General features: G+C 38.7%; 1 protein-coding gene across 2 annotated transcripts in view; it reads right to left on the bottom strand.

Annotated features, from left to right (window-relative positions):
- The window catches only part of RUNX2 (RUNX family transcription factor 2), a 119670-nt gene that overhangs the window by 25121 nt on the left and 79104 nt on the right, over nucleotides 1-15445 (bottom strand). For both annotated transcript variants that reach the window (XM_054569441.1, XM_054569440.1), the window contains exon 5: nucleotides 7275-7436. In XM_054569441.1, coding sequence (XP_054425416.1) covers nucleotides 7275-7436 — 162 coding nt within the window. The remainder of the gene's footprint in view (nucleotides 1-7274; nucleotides 7437-15445) is intronic.

The following is a 15445-nucleotide window of genomic DNA, read 5'->3' as shown; positions in this document are numbered from 1 at the left end:
CAGACTGGAACGGAAGTGGGAAGCAGCACAGCATACTTACAGACCGCCAGGCATCCCTAAAAGGAACATCCTCTGCCTAGAAGAGTTGAATATTTGAGGAGGCAGCTAAGTAGCCACATAAGTGGATTATTTTAGCTGGGTCTGTTATGTATTTGAATTGATATGAATGACCACCTGAAGGTAAATGTGTAGTCATTTGTCTGTGGGCCAAACTAAAGAAACAACTTAATTAAAAAATGGACCAAAGATATGGAAAGCCATTGTCTGGACCATTTGGTGAGGACTGCTGCGGCAGAGGAAGTGTTTATCCAGGAAGGAATGCGTGAAATACTTTCTAAAAAGAAATACTACTGACAAAGTCAGGGGCAAAAGGGGATGGCGTGGTGGTACTCCTAAGTGCAGCGAGAGCAGTTCTGATGTTTTTAAAAATATTAGAACATCCCTACAAAGGAATATTCAGTGGGAAAAAGAAATGAGCTATCAAGCCATGAAGAGATAAAGAGGAAGCTTTAAAAGCAGATTGCTAAGAGAGAGAATCCAGTCTGAAAACTCTACATGCTGTGTGATTCCAATTACATGACATTCTGGAAACAGTAAAAATAGAGAGACAGGAAAAAGATCATTGGTTCCCAGGGGTTGTGGGGGCACATGAGGAGGGATGAATAGGTGGGGCACGGGGCATTTTAACTATTCTGTATGACTGTTAATGGTGCATAAATGGCATTTAATGCTTTTGGCAAAACCCAAAGAAGTATACAACACCGAGAGTGAACCTTAACATAAACTATGGTTAATAATAAACCAACATTGGTTTATCAATTGTAAGAAATACCACACAAATGCAAGATGTTAATAATAACAGAAAGGGGGGGGCGAATATAGCGACTGTACTTATGCTCAATTTTCCTGTAAACCTAAAACTGCTCTAAAAATAATGTATTGATGTAAAAACAAATGTAAGTAATAGTATGTTTCTACTCTTTTGAAGTTAATGCCACACTTAGTTCTTCACAAGCATTTATTAGGTAAGGCAACCTTTCTTTCCTGAAAGTCCTAAGAATAACAAATCCCTAGCCAGGCAGCACCCTACTCCTTGAAGAACCCCCGAGTCATGTTGATGGGCACTTTTGAGTAATTCACTTACACGAGACCACTAAGGCACAATAAATTCACTGACACATCTGAGAATAGTACACAGAATCTTTAGTGACAATGAGACTAACACTCAGGTTTCCTCAATTAAAATGCTTCCACCCTTTTCTCAGATCCCAGTGAACCACAGAAGCCACTGTGTCATTAGAAAATTAACTTCAATATTTTTGGTGAAGTGAGTTTCAAGCTCCCAAGTTTTCTTTTAAGAAAAGAAAAGAATCGCAGCAAATCTTTCAATAAAATTTATAACCATGTCTTTGCCATCCCTGCATAACCATGATTCCTTTCACTACTAAATCTTTTCTCCATGTGTGAGTGGTTATACACGTATCAAAAATAAATCCTCACAAAAACATCTGACAAGAACTACGTATAAAATCAGAGTCAAACCATGTACGCAAATTTCATTCTGAGCTTTGGTACCTCAGTCTAACTACAAATAACAGGAACTAGTCATACAGCCAAGTTTAGTCAACCTCGTGAGCTGGGCCAGCTATCCCCAACTGACCTAGTAGGAATGGAAACCACTTCTTGGGTCCTCAGCACCAGTAACTCAAAATTTATAATAAACTGAGGTCCAGAGATGTCCTCAACCTGGGCCTCCTGCAATAAAATAAAAAAATCCTCTGCTCATGTCAGAAGATAGCCTATTTTTAGAGGAAGCAAGATGAAGTTCGACTTTCAGAATGCAAAAATAACCCAACAAATCACAGTTGATATAACAGAGAAGAACATTGAACATTCCATTGGTACCACAGGGCTTGCTTTTGTTTAGGGTTCATTAAATTTAATATCTTCCCCTTCTGTGGCTTTAAAAGTAGAACTTCTTCAAAATAAAAGTGGCTCCTATTAAACTTAATCACTTGCCCATGGCTGCTGTGGTAGAGGTGTGTCTACCAAACAGGTGGCTCTTAATAAAGGAATCGTTCTGTAGTAAAAAGTAGATGTTCTAGTGTTTTACTATAGTGGCTTCAACTTTCTGATTTATTGGTATTAATTGCTGGAGTTTTCCTTTCAACCTCTCTTAAGGTGTCACTCCCTCCTATGGGTTAAGAATGGCCCTGATAACAAACATCCGCATATATGCAGCACATTACTGAAGCTGCTGGTTTCCAACCTTGATTCAGGGACTTGACAGAAACTCAGTTATAAGGGACATTTAAAAATGAACTTTATAAACACCACCAATTTTTACATTACATGAAACAATCCTCCCAAATATACCTTTAATGATCAAATGGGTTTTTTCCACTGGCAATTTCTAGATTTTTGTGGTAGTAATAAAATTTTAGTAATTTCATTTATTATTACACTAATGCCTATTCTGACCTTTGAAAATATTATAGTTTAGTGACTAAGGGTCATAAAAATGGAGACATCTTTAATGTTCTGTGTAGATGATTAAGTGGAATTTTTTTGATATTCAAATATTTTGAAAGAAATTCAAGACTATTTGCATAAATGGAAAAAAATTATCTTCAAGAAGACTACAGTTTTTAACAGTCTCATGTAAAAAAGACCTACAAATGCAGAGAAAAATCATCCATACATGTATTGGCCTCTCCAAAGTCACGGAGGCAGAGAACACGTAGGACCCTTCCCTTGCATCTCTAACTCCTGTATCCTAGGTCTCTCAGAGACCCCCAGGAAGCATCAGAGGGGGCCATGGGCACAATGACCAAAGCCACAGAAGAAATGCCTGTGTAAATCCCTTCTATTTCGTGGATGCCAGCGCAATACAGACTTAGGTTAATCTGAGGTGCTTCACTCAGATGGGTGGGGCAGGGGAGGAGTTATTCACAATGAATAAACCTATGTATGCTCTCCTTTAGCAGCCTAACAATAGCTTATAATCAGACCCATAAGTCGAATAATCAGGCTCAATAAACAGTTGTGCTTCTTTTCATAGCAGGATAATTACATAAAATATATTTTGAAAGTAATTATTTATTTACATAGTATTTTGTAATGAGCTCCAGAAAAGTAATTATAATCTTTATGTCAAGCCTCACAAGTGCTTTGAACATCAAAAACCCCACGGGTGATAACATTATTATGATGATAAAGACATGCCATGGTTGGGCTGTTGTCAAGTTTACTGGTCCTCACCTTGCCACACCTTGTTCTGTAACTTTGGCTCCCTCTGTGCAGTGAATATTCTTTTAGGAATATATGAGATAAAATGAGATAACATTTAAGATCACTCAGGGTCAGGGGTACTACTTAAATACAGATTACTATGTGATAAGACCACACTTCTCACACTGAGTATGGTGGGGAAGGGGGACAAATCCCTGCAGGGCTTCTTCTGCACTGTAATGCCTCATTCTAATAAGGTAGACCCTATCTGTCAATTACATGACAATAATTTATTGATCAGTCACTAACCTCTAGCTGTTGCTGTTGTTATAATATTTAAGGCTGTCCGAAGTTAAGAAAATGTCTCCTGAATTTTGTATTGCAACTATGAACTTCAAAACATTTGGTTTTGTATCTTTCATTGCAGTAAAGTAGAGATCGTGGGTAACATACCATTATTAATATTATTTTATTTACACCTTGTTTTCATAGAGGATTTGAGGGAGACTATAGAAAGTATATACTATATCGTTGTCATTATTGTAATTCGTTAAGTTCTAGCATTTGTAGCCACGCTTGAAAAATCAGAAGAAAGGACACCAAAAAAGGAAGTTGTAAAACTGGATCTCTGAAGGTCTTTAAATAGATTAAATCATGGTTTTTCTTTGGCATGGTCTTTCAGGATAAAATGGAATTTCTTTAGGAACACGTATTTATGAAAGGTCTTTCTGGTTGCTTTTATTCCTATGTTCTCTTGGAAAATGAAGTTATCATCCCTAGTTTCATGTAAGTGTAATTTAACATTTTCTATTTTCCAACATTATAATTGAATAGTTGTTTTCTTTTAGTGTTTTATTGATTTTATGTGAATGGCTCCCAATTGTTTTTAGTTCTATAAATATTTGTGATACATCTATAGAATAATAATGATAACAATGACAAACATGTACTGAGTACTTCTATGTGCTAGGTACAGTAGTAAGTGCTTTATGAATACACATGAGTATTAACTCATTTCAAAGGGTTTTATTTTAAATATGCTCTGTGGTGATCCATTTTATACAGCAAATAATACTCTTCAGAAATTTAGGTTTTTATCTACTTAATATAGTTAAGCCAGGGCTTGCCTGCAAATTATATATAGACAATTTTTACAAAACAGTTTTAGCTTCATAATATCAGCTACAGTCTGTGATGTGTGTTGGGCCTGCCCTAAGCATGTTAGATAAATGACAGGTCTCATTTAATCCTCATAGTAACCCTGAGAGAGAAATATTATATCCCTATTTTAAAAACAATAAAACAAAGTTTCAAAGAATGAAGAAACTTGTCCTATATGCATATGAGCTAGGATTCGAACCTGGGTCTGAACCTCCGATGCTACTTTATGTAAGTGAGGAATTTTATTCTTTCTCACCCATGATGGTATGAGAATATTTTGTGTATCCCAGGGAGATGAGAACTGATCACGCCACACAAAAACATGGACTGTTCTGGAAAGCACTAAAAAGAACTGAACACAGGACTGCTTAGAGATGGAGATGAAGGTTGATATTCTAGCTGTCCGTGTTAAGGAGAAATGGGATCCTGGGCCTTAGAGAAAGCTATGGACACTGAGGGGAATATTCCTGAAACAGAAACAGTGCAACTTCGCACCTTGGAACCTATGTGATAGTCTCCTCTCCAAGGAGGTTCCTAGGACTGGTCGCCAGGGAAGTGAAAATGGTGCTCATTCCAGGTATCTTGGTCCTTAAGTCCACCAGGTAGCACTCTGGGGTGTGGACACAGCCCCACACCCGGGAGCAAGGTCAGGCATATCAGCACTTCTCCAGTTCCCTGACAGGCCACATCCAGTTCTTTCTTCCTGTTTCCCCATGCTGACCAAAGGGATTTTCTGTTCTCCTCACTTTCGTGTTTATACAGAACCTCCCGCCCTGGCACTATGTAACTTTGCCAGCAACAACTCAGAAATGTTTGGGGTGGGAGGAGAAAACTGGACTAAAGTCAGTTTTAAACTAGTTTAAGGCAGAGGCTCCTTCCTACCTTTGGCCTCAGATCAATTAACCAGCTTGCTCCTACTGCCTCCTGTTTATGGCAATGTTTTAGATAATGACCGGTGAATAGACTCAGAATAATCCGGTGTTCTATATTACACAGGCAAATGATAAACAATAATGACTGTGCTTTATGCCACAATTTTTTCAGTGTTATTTTCAATGTCCTTCCCACTGAATTCACATGGAAATAGACATCAGTAAGAAAGTGCTGTGAGAGAGTGTCTCTAATGCTACCATTGCTCCCAGAGGTTTTCCTTCTAGGAACCGCCAGAGGACAAACAGCAGAAGCTGCTGCAGCCACACAAAGGTGAACAGGTGGAAGCCCCAGAAGACCCTAAACAGAATCAAGATGGCACAAATCTGCCCTGACAAAGTGTCATGGTGGCCGTATGTTAAACAAAACAGACTCTGTATAAAACACAAAAGGAATGACCAGAACTGACTCAACACCATCCAACACTGTGCCGTTGATTCCACATCAGTCCTCATTATCCTGTGTGCCCTTATCATCCTTTCCTGTGTCTTTAATCGATATTTGTCTAAAGGAAATAGTCATTCCAATCAAGGGAAATGATAACTAAAATTCTATACGCTACACAATTTCCCCCAAAATGGCATGCGATTCAATGAAAACAGCAGTCATAATGAAAAGCGGTGACAAGGTTTTCCGAAGAATCTTGCGGTTCTCCCTCCACCCCTCTTCTTTCCCTACTCACCCCTACAGGAGTCCATCTGCTGCAGAAAATGTGAAGGCACTAGGACCAGAGAGCCCTTTCCTGCTATTTGCTTGAGAAACAAAGCCTTCCCTCCTCCCAAGTTGAAAGAAATAAAGGAGTCTGAACTAATCAAAACCTGCAAGCCTGCTGGTGGAGCTTCAGCTTGTCAGTGTTGCAACTCAGCGGAGTGAGTAACGGCTTCGAGCTTTGCAGAAAATGAGAGAGGGAGAGAAACAGAGACAGAAACACAAAGAGAAAGAAAGAAAGGCATTAACCTGGCCAGGAGTCAAACAGGTGCAGGGAGCCCGAACGCTGAGAAGAGTGTCTGACAAATCAGGGTCCAACAGTGTGTGCCTCTGTGGGCCTACCTCTTTATTTATGGAGGGTGGGGGCACTGCTGTAGTATGTACATTGGGGGGGGGGGGGGGGGTTTGGTACTGAGAGGTTTATTTTTTATTCACCAGACTCATACGGTTGGCCAAGAGCCTTTAACTCGACTCATCAGTTTGAAGTTTTCGTGGACACGTTCTGGCTCTCTGTGATGAATTCTCCATGATGGAGAAGTGGCCTGGTTGTTTACCCCATGTGTTTCCACCATTAGCCACAGGTTCTTGTGGTGCCTTTGGAATAGTAGACGTGTGAGCACTGGGGCCGCCACACTGAGAGCAACGGCAGTGTGCTGTGCGACTCACAGAAAGGCTGCCTCGGTCTTGAGCTGGCTGCTCAGAAGCCACAAATTGCCTTTTAAGACTCTTCCAGGCCTCACTGCACTTGAAATAACTAGATAAGGATCTTAAGTTTGCAGGTGCTCTCTCTTGAAACTGGTTAACTTGGACTCCTGGGATTTAAATGCCTTTAGAAATGGAGGGCTGTGCCGTAACTGTCATTTCATCTACAGGCAGGTGTTAGGAAAAGAAAGGAACACAAGCAGAGGAAGGCCTGGCATAAGGCCCTCAGGAGAAGGCCCTCATTATGAGACAAGTGCCCACCAATGGGGATCCAGTTCATCAGGACTAAGACTGGGTGGCATTAAATATCATCTTAAGAAAATTATGCCATCTCTGGAGGATTTTCAGTCTCTTGACTTAAAAGTTAAAGTATGTGATAGCCCCATAATTCAGAAGACCCAGTCTGCCAGTTGTCAAACCCTTGCCCACAGGCCTCCGATAGAGAGTTACTGTGAGCATAGATAAGATAGACTTGGCCCTGCCTGCAACCCCAACCCCACCCCGGCATGGGAGTGGGTTTTTAGTTAAAGTGTGGTCTTTACCTGAAATGCGCCGCGGCACGTCGGTGATGGCAGGAAGCCCAGTGCCCCGCGTGGACGACAGCGGGGTGGTGGAGTGAATGGACGGGGACGTCATCTGGCTCAGGTAGGAGGGATACGACTGGTCGTAGGACCACGGTGGGGAAGACTGTGCCTGCCTGGGGTCTGGGAAAAGGAAGAAAAGTCTTTAGCATACCAGCTGCTGTGACCTGAGAACATGCAAACCAAACTTAGAAGAAAGCAAAAGAAAAAAACAAGAATGCGTAAGGTCTCTTTATTCCCTGCAACCCCATCCTCTCAGGCTCTGTATAGCACAAAGCTTTGTGGACTTTCAGTGTCAATGGGAGTAATAAAATGGATCCCACATAAGGACTATTTGTCTCTCACGTAAATATTTCTGTTTGGAAAGTCTAATAGTCATTAGAAAACAATTTGCTTCAGTTATCTTTACAAAGCTGAGTTCCATTTTATGTATTTTCTAATTTACTCCAGTGAACATGTACTACTTATTTTTTTAAAGTTTAAAAGTTTTAGGTGGACTGCTGCTTCATACTGCTGCCTATCCAGCTACTCTCTTTCAGAGGTGCTTTTTGGTTTTAACATGCTTGATTCCATAATTGTAGCAGAGTTCGCTCTCTTTCCAGGCAGGTCAATGGGATGGCGCTCCCGGCATGGGGTTAAGAGGCTGGGGGTCGAGGTGAGAACAGAGGAGGCAGCACGTGAGAAGAACAGGATGGAGGGGAGCTGGTTATGTTATTCTCATGGTAAATTTACTCCAGAAAATAACTTTTACGAAAAGACAAAACTTAATTTGAAAGTCAACTACCATTAAAAGTTGAAAAACTGTAACACCATCCAGACAGTAAGGAAATGACCCAAAACAGGAGAATAGGGAAATGTCTTTAATCCTATTGGAATCTGTTTAAAAAGATGTCACATGTTTGGAATGTGACCTAGTGTTACCTACAGTCACTGTAATAAAAATAGTGAGCAGCCAACTTGTTAGGGTTAACTGCTGAGCATTAATAATATTTTTAGATGTATCTCTATGGAGTTTCTTGGAGATACAAACTCAAATCAAGGCCAAACAGATTTATCGAAAGAATCAGTCTACATAAGAAAAAAAGGTAAATGTACCATATGTTTCTAGGGTGAAAAAGGTGTATATTTCAAACTGTTTTGTTCCTACTTGTAGGCTAATCAAACATAGTCATAAGCCAATTTCTCTTAACATTTCTTTTGCTAATTTTAAACATTTTTGTTAATTTTTAACACTTTAATACACCAGGCCATTCACAAGACAGCTTTGTATGTTAGAATATCCATGGACTTTGGAATGTTCAGAATTAGGTCCAAGTTCTGAGAGTTCTACTTTCTAACTGTGTGATCTTGGGTTAAGTACTCCGTGACTCTGTGCCTCAGTTTCCTCATCTATAAAAGGGGGTAGGGAGTAATAGTATCTAAATCATAGGGAGGTGAGAATTACATGAGAAAACTATGAAGAGAGGACTAGCATAGAAGGAACTCAGTAAGTATTAATTCTTCTCTTTAAAAAAAAAAGCAAAAAACAAAAAACCTCTTGGTGACACAGGGATAGTTCCCTGGTTAAAGAATGTTTACACTGGAGTTCATACATTTGTACAAGCTTTAAAAGAATTCCCACATCACCTATCAGCCTATGAATATGAAAAGCTTAATTTTCAAAGACTATTAGTATATTTGAATAGTCAATTCAGTTTTATCTCTTAATTTTCAAAGACTATTAGTATATTTGAATAGTCAATTCAGTTTTATCTCTAAAAAAAAACAAGTTTTTTTAAGATGATTCCTATTTTAAAGTCTCTCAGTTTTTCTATAAAGTCAAAGTCATTTAGTTTCAACTAGTTCTTGTTTATTTGTTCAATTCAGAAACTATTTATTTAAAGACTGTCTAAATAGGACATACTTTTCTTGAGTCAAAATAATTAAACACATCTGGATATTTATCTGATATTTACTCTATCAACAAATATATAGAAAAATTTCATCCAATTCAATTTTAAGAAACATTTACCTGAGTTTGCAATTTGAATAAAAGTATAGTACTGTAAATGGTTACCATAAACTTTTCGCTTAGAAAAGGGAAATCTAAAGGATACTTGATCGTTAAAATAATGAACTTTTGTACTTTAAAATGTTCAAGGCTGAGATTGTATAGATTGGCAACATTTCAAATCTGAGTGAGTGGTCCTTGTTACATATCTGATATTGACTTCCTTGCTTTAACCATTAATGTAATTCATTATTCAGAGAAATGGTAAATGATCTTCAGATGGAAAAAAAAATGCATTCCTTACAGCACCAGAAGCAATCTAATAAAGGCAGGGCCTCCTTTCAATAGACAAAAAGTTCAAGAACTACAGAGCTAAATGAGTTGGACACATGGTCACTTTTGGGTTTGAGTTCTAATCTAGCTTCATCAGATGACTTCCTGAGCAGGTAGTCCAGCCTATATGCTCATTCCTCTACTATAACATGTTGTTACCAGTAGTAGGGGGAGCTCCCTGCTCCCAAATGAGAAAAATACAAAGAAAGGTGAAGAATAACTACAATTATTAAAGTTAAATATATCACAAATGAATCAGAGAAACTGATACACTCTTTTAGTTCTCCTTGTGGAGAAAGGTACCTTAGTGCTGGGGTAACAAGTAACTTTCTAACTGAAGGATCTGAGCGGGGTCCAGCTCTACTATTTACAAGCTCTATGACCTCAGCTGTGTTAGCATGCTTTCCTCATGTGGAAAATAAGACAGCATAACATGGTAAACTGAATATAGCAAAATGGTTACATGTACTTGGCTGGGCAGACAAGCCTAGGCTTGAATCACGGCTTCCCACTGTGCTAACCAAGTGACTTAAACTTTTGGGGCCTCAATGGCTCATCTGCAAAATAGGAATGATGATGCTTATTTAGGGTGGTTGTGAGCATTACATGAATTAGGCCTTATACGATAAGTTATCTAGCACTCTTGGCAACATTAAGTATATAATAAATACAAGTGATTATTACAATCTGTAAAATGAATATAATAATAACTACTATTATTTTTGTTTGTAAAATTAGGTGAGATAATATAAGTAATAGTATTTGGATAACTGTGAAGTACTATATTAAAACATTCTCTTGAGGAGCTCATATCATCAAGGCCCTGCTGTGTAATATGGGGTATGTTTCTTAATGTTGCTGAGCTTTAATTTCCTCATCTGTAAAACGGGTATGATAACACTATCTCAAAGAGTTGCATAAGCATTAAATAACATAGAGTGAGTGCAAGCCATCATTATTATTCAAAAAAATAAAATAAAAATCTAACTGTAAACTATCCAGGATAGCTGGATTGCTTAGGGTTATTCTTGACAATTTCCAAGATCACATTCAGCACAATTCAGTATCATGCCTGGCACACAGTAGGTGCTCAATAAACAACCACTGAATGAACTTCCCAGGGTGGCTTGAGTGAAAAATGGAATTTTACATTAGTAGTAGTTAGTCATTTTCTACCTTCTCCTATAAAAAAAGTTATATCAATGAGGTTTTGGCTTTTATATAAACTCTCTGACTGCCAGAATATACACTAAGACAGTCTATTAAAGGATAGTTAAAACTATCCTTTAGTGAAAGTTCTTCCTGAAGATAGCCAAGATTAGCAAAAATAACTTCTCACTATCCCTAAAGAAGTGAGAAGATCTCTCTTGGTGAGCTTTTTTTTTTTTTTTTTTGATGGGTTTTGGGGGGGTTTTGTTTTGTTTTGTTTTGTTTTTTTGTCTCTCAGAGGCCAGGCTACAGTCCAGCCATATTCTCTTTCAAGGTTCTCATTAACATTCTATGAAAATGACCTACTTAAGAAGACAGAGTTACTAAAGAGAAGTAAAACACAAGAACTGCCATATGAGGATCACTAGATTTTAGTATAAGTAATTTTAAAAGGGACAGCAATATTTTTAAAAATCATATTCAATTACAGTTGACATAAAATATTAATTTTAGGTATAAAACATAGTGATTAAACATTTATATAACTTATGAAATGATCACTCCAATAAGTCTAGTACCCATCTGACACGATACACAGTTACTACAATATTACTGACTATACTCCTTCTGTGGAACAGCAATGTTAAAAACAAGCAATGGTCTCCAAACACCCTATGCCTTCCCTCATACCCCGTGAAGGAGCCATCCTCAATCCCAGCTCCACCATTTCTGGCCTGGGTGATCTTGGAGAAACTGTATAACCTATCTGAACTTGAAGTTTGCTAATCTGTGTAATGGAGATAAATAGACCTACCCACTAAAGTTGTTATGAAGATTAAGTGAGATAATATAGTAACAAACTTAGCACAGAAAAGGACCCAATAAATGTTCACTATTAAAACCTATGTCTTTACTGAACATTCATTCTGTATGTATGTTTCCAGCCCGTAAACTCTTACTCTAGCAGAGGACAACTTTTAGAAAGCTTCCTACAGTTCTGAAGTCCACTATTTGGAGACTATATCTGTGCTGGTCATGTCAATACACATTACAGTCATTTAACCTTAATCATGTTCCTTCTTCGTCTTAGTTTCTCCCAGAACAAGAAATTCTAATCTGTTTTAGTGTATTTTCAGTACTGTATACTTCAACTTTTTTCAAAGTTTTAGTGGAGAAAAATGGCTATAAAATATCTTGACTTCCTAAATGCCCAATCACCAAAAAAATATAATCCTATCACAAATGTACGATTAGAGCCTATTTGCTTTGTTGTGGTCAATTACTAACATTTACAGTAGAAGAAAGTCACCTTAACCTGATCTCATGAAAGATTTCTGAACTCAACTTCCTGAAGAAATATGAGACTTCTGAGATTCACTCTTAACTTGGATGAGTCAGAGCAGGTGACACATGTTTTTTAGGTATCACCAGTCAATCCGGAGGTTACTAATAAGGAGGAGTACAGGGCCTACCTCTTAGTCAAACCTACCAATTAACCACTAACAGGCAAGACACTGACTTTATCTCAACCTCCGGTCCCACAGAGCTAGTATAATCCATTCGTTCACTCCACGCCATCTAGAGTTATACTGAACTATTGGTCTTTTTGAGTCAGCAGAAACATGGAGAGAAGAATCATGTCCTCCCACTCCAACTCAAATAAGAATATCCTTGATTTTTGTATCTCAGAGAATAGAGAGGTCGATCATAGTCTCGATGTTATATCCTGGGTGGCTTGTACTTACCTATAAGCACTCACAAGTTTTGCGACAATAACTGAACTCCATTTCACAGAATTTTCAAGACATGAAAACTACGTTATTTATTTTTATGGTGTTTCAAAAACTAATTCATTATTTTTACACAGCAATCTTCAGAAACAGTATCAATATTACTTTTATTAGTATATTATAGAAATTCAAAATTGTCATATAGATATGACAACTTAAAAACAAAACCCTTGGTGTTGGTGCACATCCTCTAGTCCTTGGGAAATCTGCAATTTAAATAGGACACCACTGCTATTTCTCCCAAGCTTCTCTCCTAGTACCTAAAAAGGGAAGTTTTGAAGGGAAGTTGTAATCAAGTTTGACCTGTAACAAACTTAAGAGAGAAAATCAGATCTTTCCTATATTATGGGCCTGTTGTACTCATAGGCAGGATGTGGCTAATCAAAATGACTAAATTGGAAAGAAGAGAAAGAAGCAGAAGAATGAGGGCAGAGCAGAGCTCCCCCTCTGGAGATGAAACCAATGAGAAAACAGACCCCAGCCCTAACTGCGAAAGCATGCTAAGGACTACCACCAGGCATAGAAGGTCAGGCAATTTATTGGACACCTCGGATCTGCAACAGCACATTTCCAGGAGAAATCGTGGTCTCTTTTGTAAGAGTAGACCAAATCTAGCTACTAAGAGTTCAGGTTAAATGAAAAGGAACCAGTCATTTGACACAAGGAATCCCTTCAGCATTCATTCCAACCAAGGCACCGTCTGTCACACACAGCTACTCCCTTAGTGCACAGTGTCTCTCCATACAGCCTGCAGGTAAAAAAACACCAGGTGTACCGAGGCCACATGCACTTGGCAGTTTCTCTCCAACTCACTCGGTTGAGGGCAAGGCTCTTACTTAGCTATTCCTCTCTCATCTACAAAGTACAAATGATCATACCTGTTACATTCACAGGACTTCTGAGGGGGGGAAGCTTTTTATGTTGTTCTGGTGAATCAGCAAATTATCAGTTTCTATTGTGATAAACAGCTCCTGTATGCCAACATGGCAGTGTGATGGTCTGAGACAGATAAGCAACAATAGACATTTCTTGCCTGGAAAAAGCTTATACAACTAGTTGGGAAAGTAAAACAAAGAGATGCAAAACAACAAGTTCAAAAATGTTCAAAGCATGTACTTCTCTTTAAAAAAGCTGTGCAGATAGAGGTGAACCACAGAACACCAATATCGGAGTGGACTTTATAATTTCTCCCTCTAGGGTGGCCTTCCTTCAGCTTAAGCTACTTGGAGATCAGTTGCATCTGCTTTCCATTCTGCAAACCTCCAAAACATAAAAGTATAGAAGACAACATAACCAGGGGATGATCATAAGTGCTAATTGGGGGAGGAGGGTTCTCATGTCCCAAGTTGTCTTTGCATCAAGCAAAAATGGAGACGATCATTTATAGAATCCTGTAGTATGAGAAAAGCAAGCTTTCTTCTTTGAGTTGGACCATAGCTTCTGAAGATTATACCTGGAACGGGGAAAAGGACAGAGTGGCTATGCGTTTCCTGAAATGATACGTAAGAGTTGCCATACTTTCAAGTGACTGACTGAAAAGCTAAATTTCATGTCTGCATAATTAACTCTAAACACTTAGGGCCATAATAAGAGAGGAAGGAGGAACGCAGATGGTTAGAAAAAAGGTACCCTAGGAAAATGAACTGACTCTGGGAAGACATGTAAAAGTCTTTTCTTAGTAAGTTTGAAGGGGGTGAGCAGAGTGGTCAGAGAGTTTCCTAAAGTTCAGTGAAAGGTATGTGTGGAAACTCAGTGGCTGCTCTTAGCAGGCCTCCTTTTGTAAACACTTCGGTTAAACATGTGTGGGTGCGAAGAGGGCCTGCTTTCCTAAGGATCACTCACAAGAAGGCACACCATGGGCATGGTGCTGAACTTCGCGCAGAGAGGGTAGGAAACAAGTCAACAGGGGCTACGCCTGAACCAGCACACGAAAGGCTTCTTCCTGTTTGTGCTGCCAGCAGGCTTCTGTGTAATGTGATTTGACACCAGCCAGTGATTTCTGCCAAAGCTCAGTGTGTCTACAGTGAGCACCTGCTGCATTTGGGGAGTAGGGTACAATTACAGAGATCCACATCTCTCCTCCTTATCCTCCACTCATTTTTTTTCTCTAATCAGTACTCAGACAGGCTGTGTAGACCTCAAATATTTCTTGAGAAAACTGAGATATTTAAAATGAACTGTATACACAATCTACAGGTTTAACATTATGCCGCTCAATTGTAACCAGGGTCAAGTAAAGTCAATAATACTAATGGAGAGAGGCAGATTTACAATTTCCTATCCTCAACTATTTCTGTCATATTACTGTCATTCATAATATAGATACACTAACATTCATGGTACAGATAATACTCACATTAAGGCTCATTTCAAAACAATTTATACTAAACACTAAATGTTAAATTCATGTCTTCTCTAATAACCCTTTAGCTGGACTGAATTTCTGAATAAACTTTCCCACTTTTGGTTTTCTTGACTAACAGAAAACACAGTCTTAAAACAAACAGGTTCCTTCAAGCACAGGAAGAGCCCTGGACCGGAGGTTTCGGCACTAACTGTGCAGTTGTGCACAAATAATTTACCTTCTCTGAGTCTTACTTTTTTCACCTGTAAGATGAGAATAAATGGGTTATTTCTAAAATGTTGTCTAGCTATGAAATGCTATAATTCTAACTACTCAGTTGCAACAGAAATTACTAAAGCTTAACCAATGTCACCTCAATAAACTTAATAAAATTTTTAAAAAGAAATTACTAAAGCCACATCGGGCTGACTTGGGGGGGCGCTGAAATGTTCTGACGGGCGCTGCCATCACGGACCTGCCTGCACAGAGGGCTGGGCTCACGTCAGCAAAGAAGGCACCCAGAGCA

Source organism: Pteronotus mesoamericanus, unplaced genomic scaffold (genome assembly GCF_021234165.1).
Source record: "Pteronotus mesoamericanus isolate MK-2021 breed Mesoamerican mustached bat unplaced genomic scaffold, CSHL_Meso_final contig_20, whole genome shotgun sequence".
Lineage (NCBI taxonomy): Eukaryota > Metazoa > Chordata > Mammalia > Chiroptera > Mormoopidae > Pteronotus > Pteronotus mesoamericanus.
Note: the sequence above shows the minus strand (reverse complement) of the source record. Positions and strands in the feature narration are given on the sequence as shown.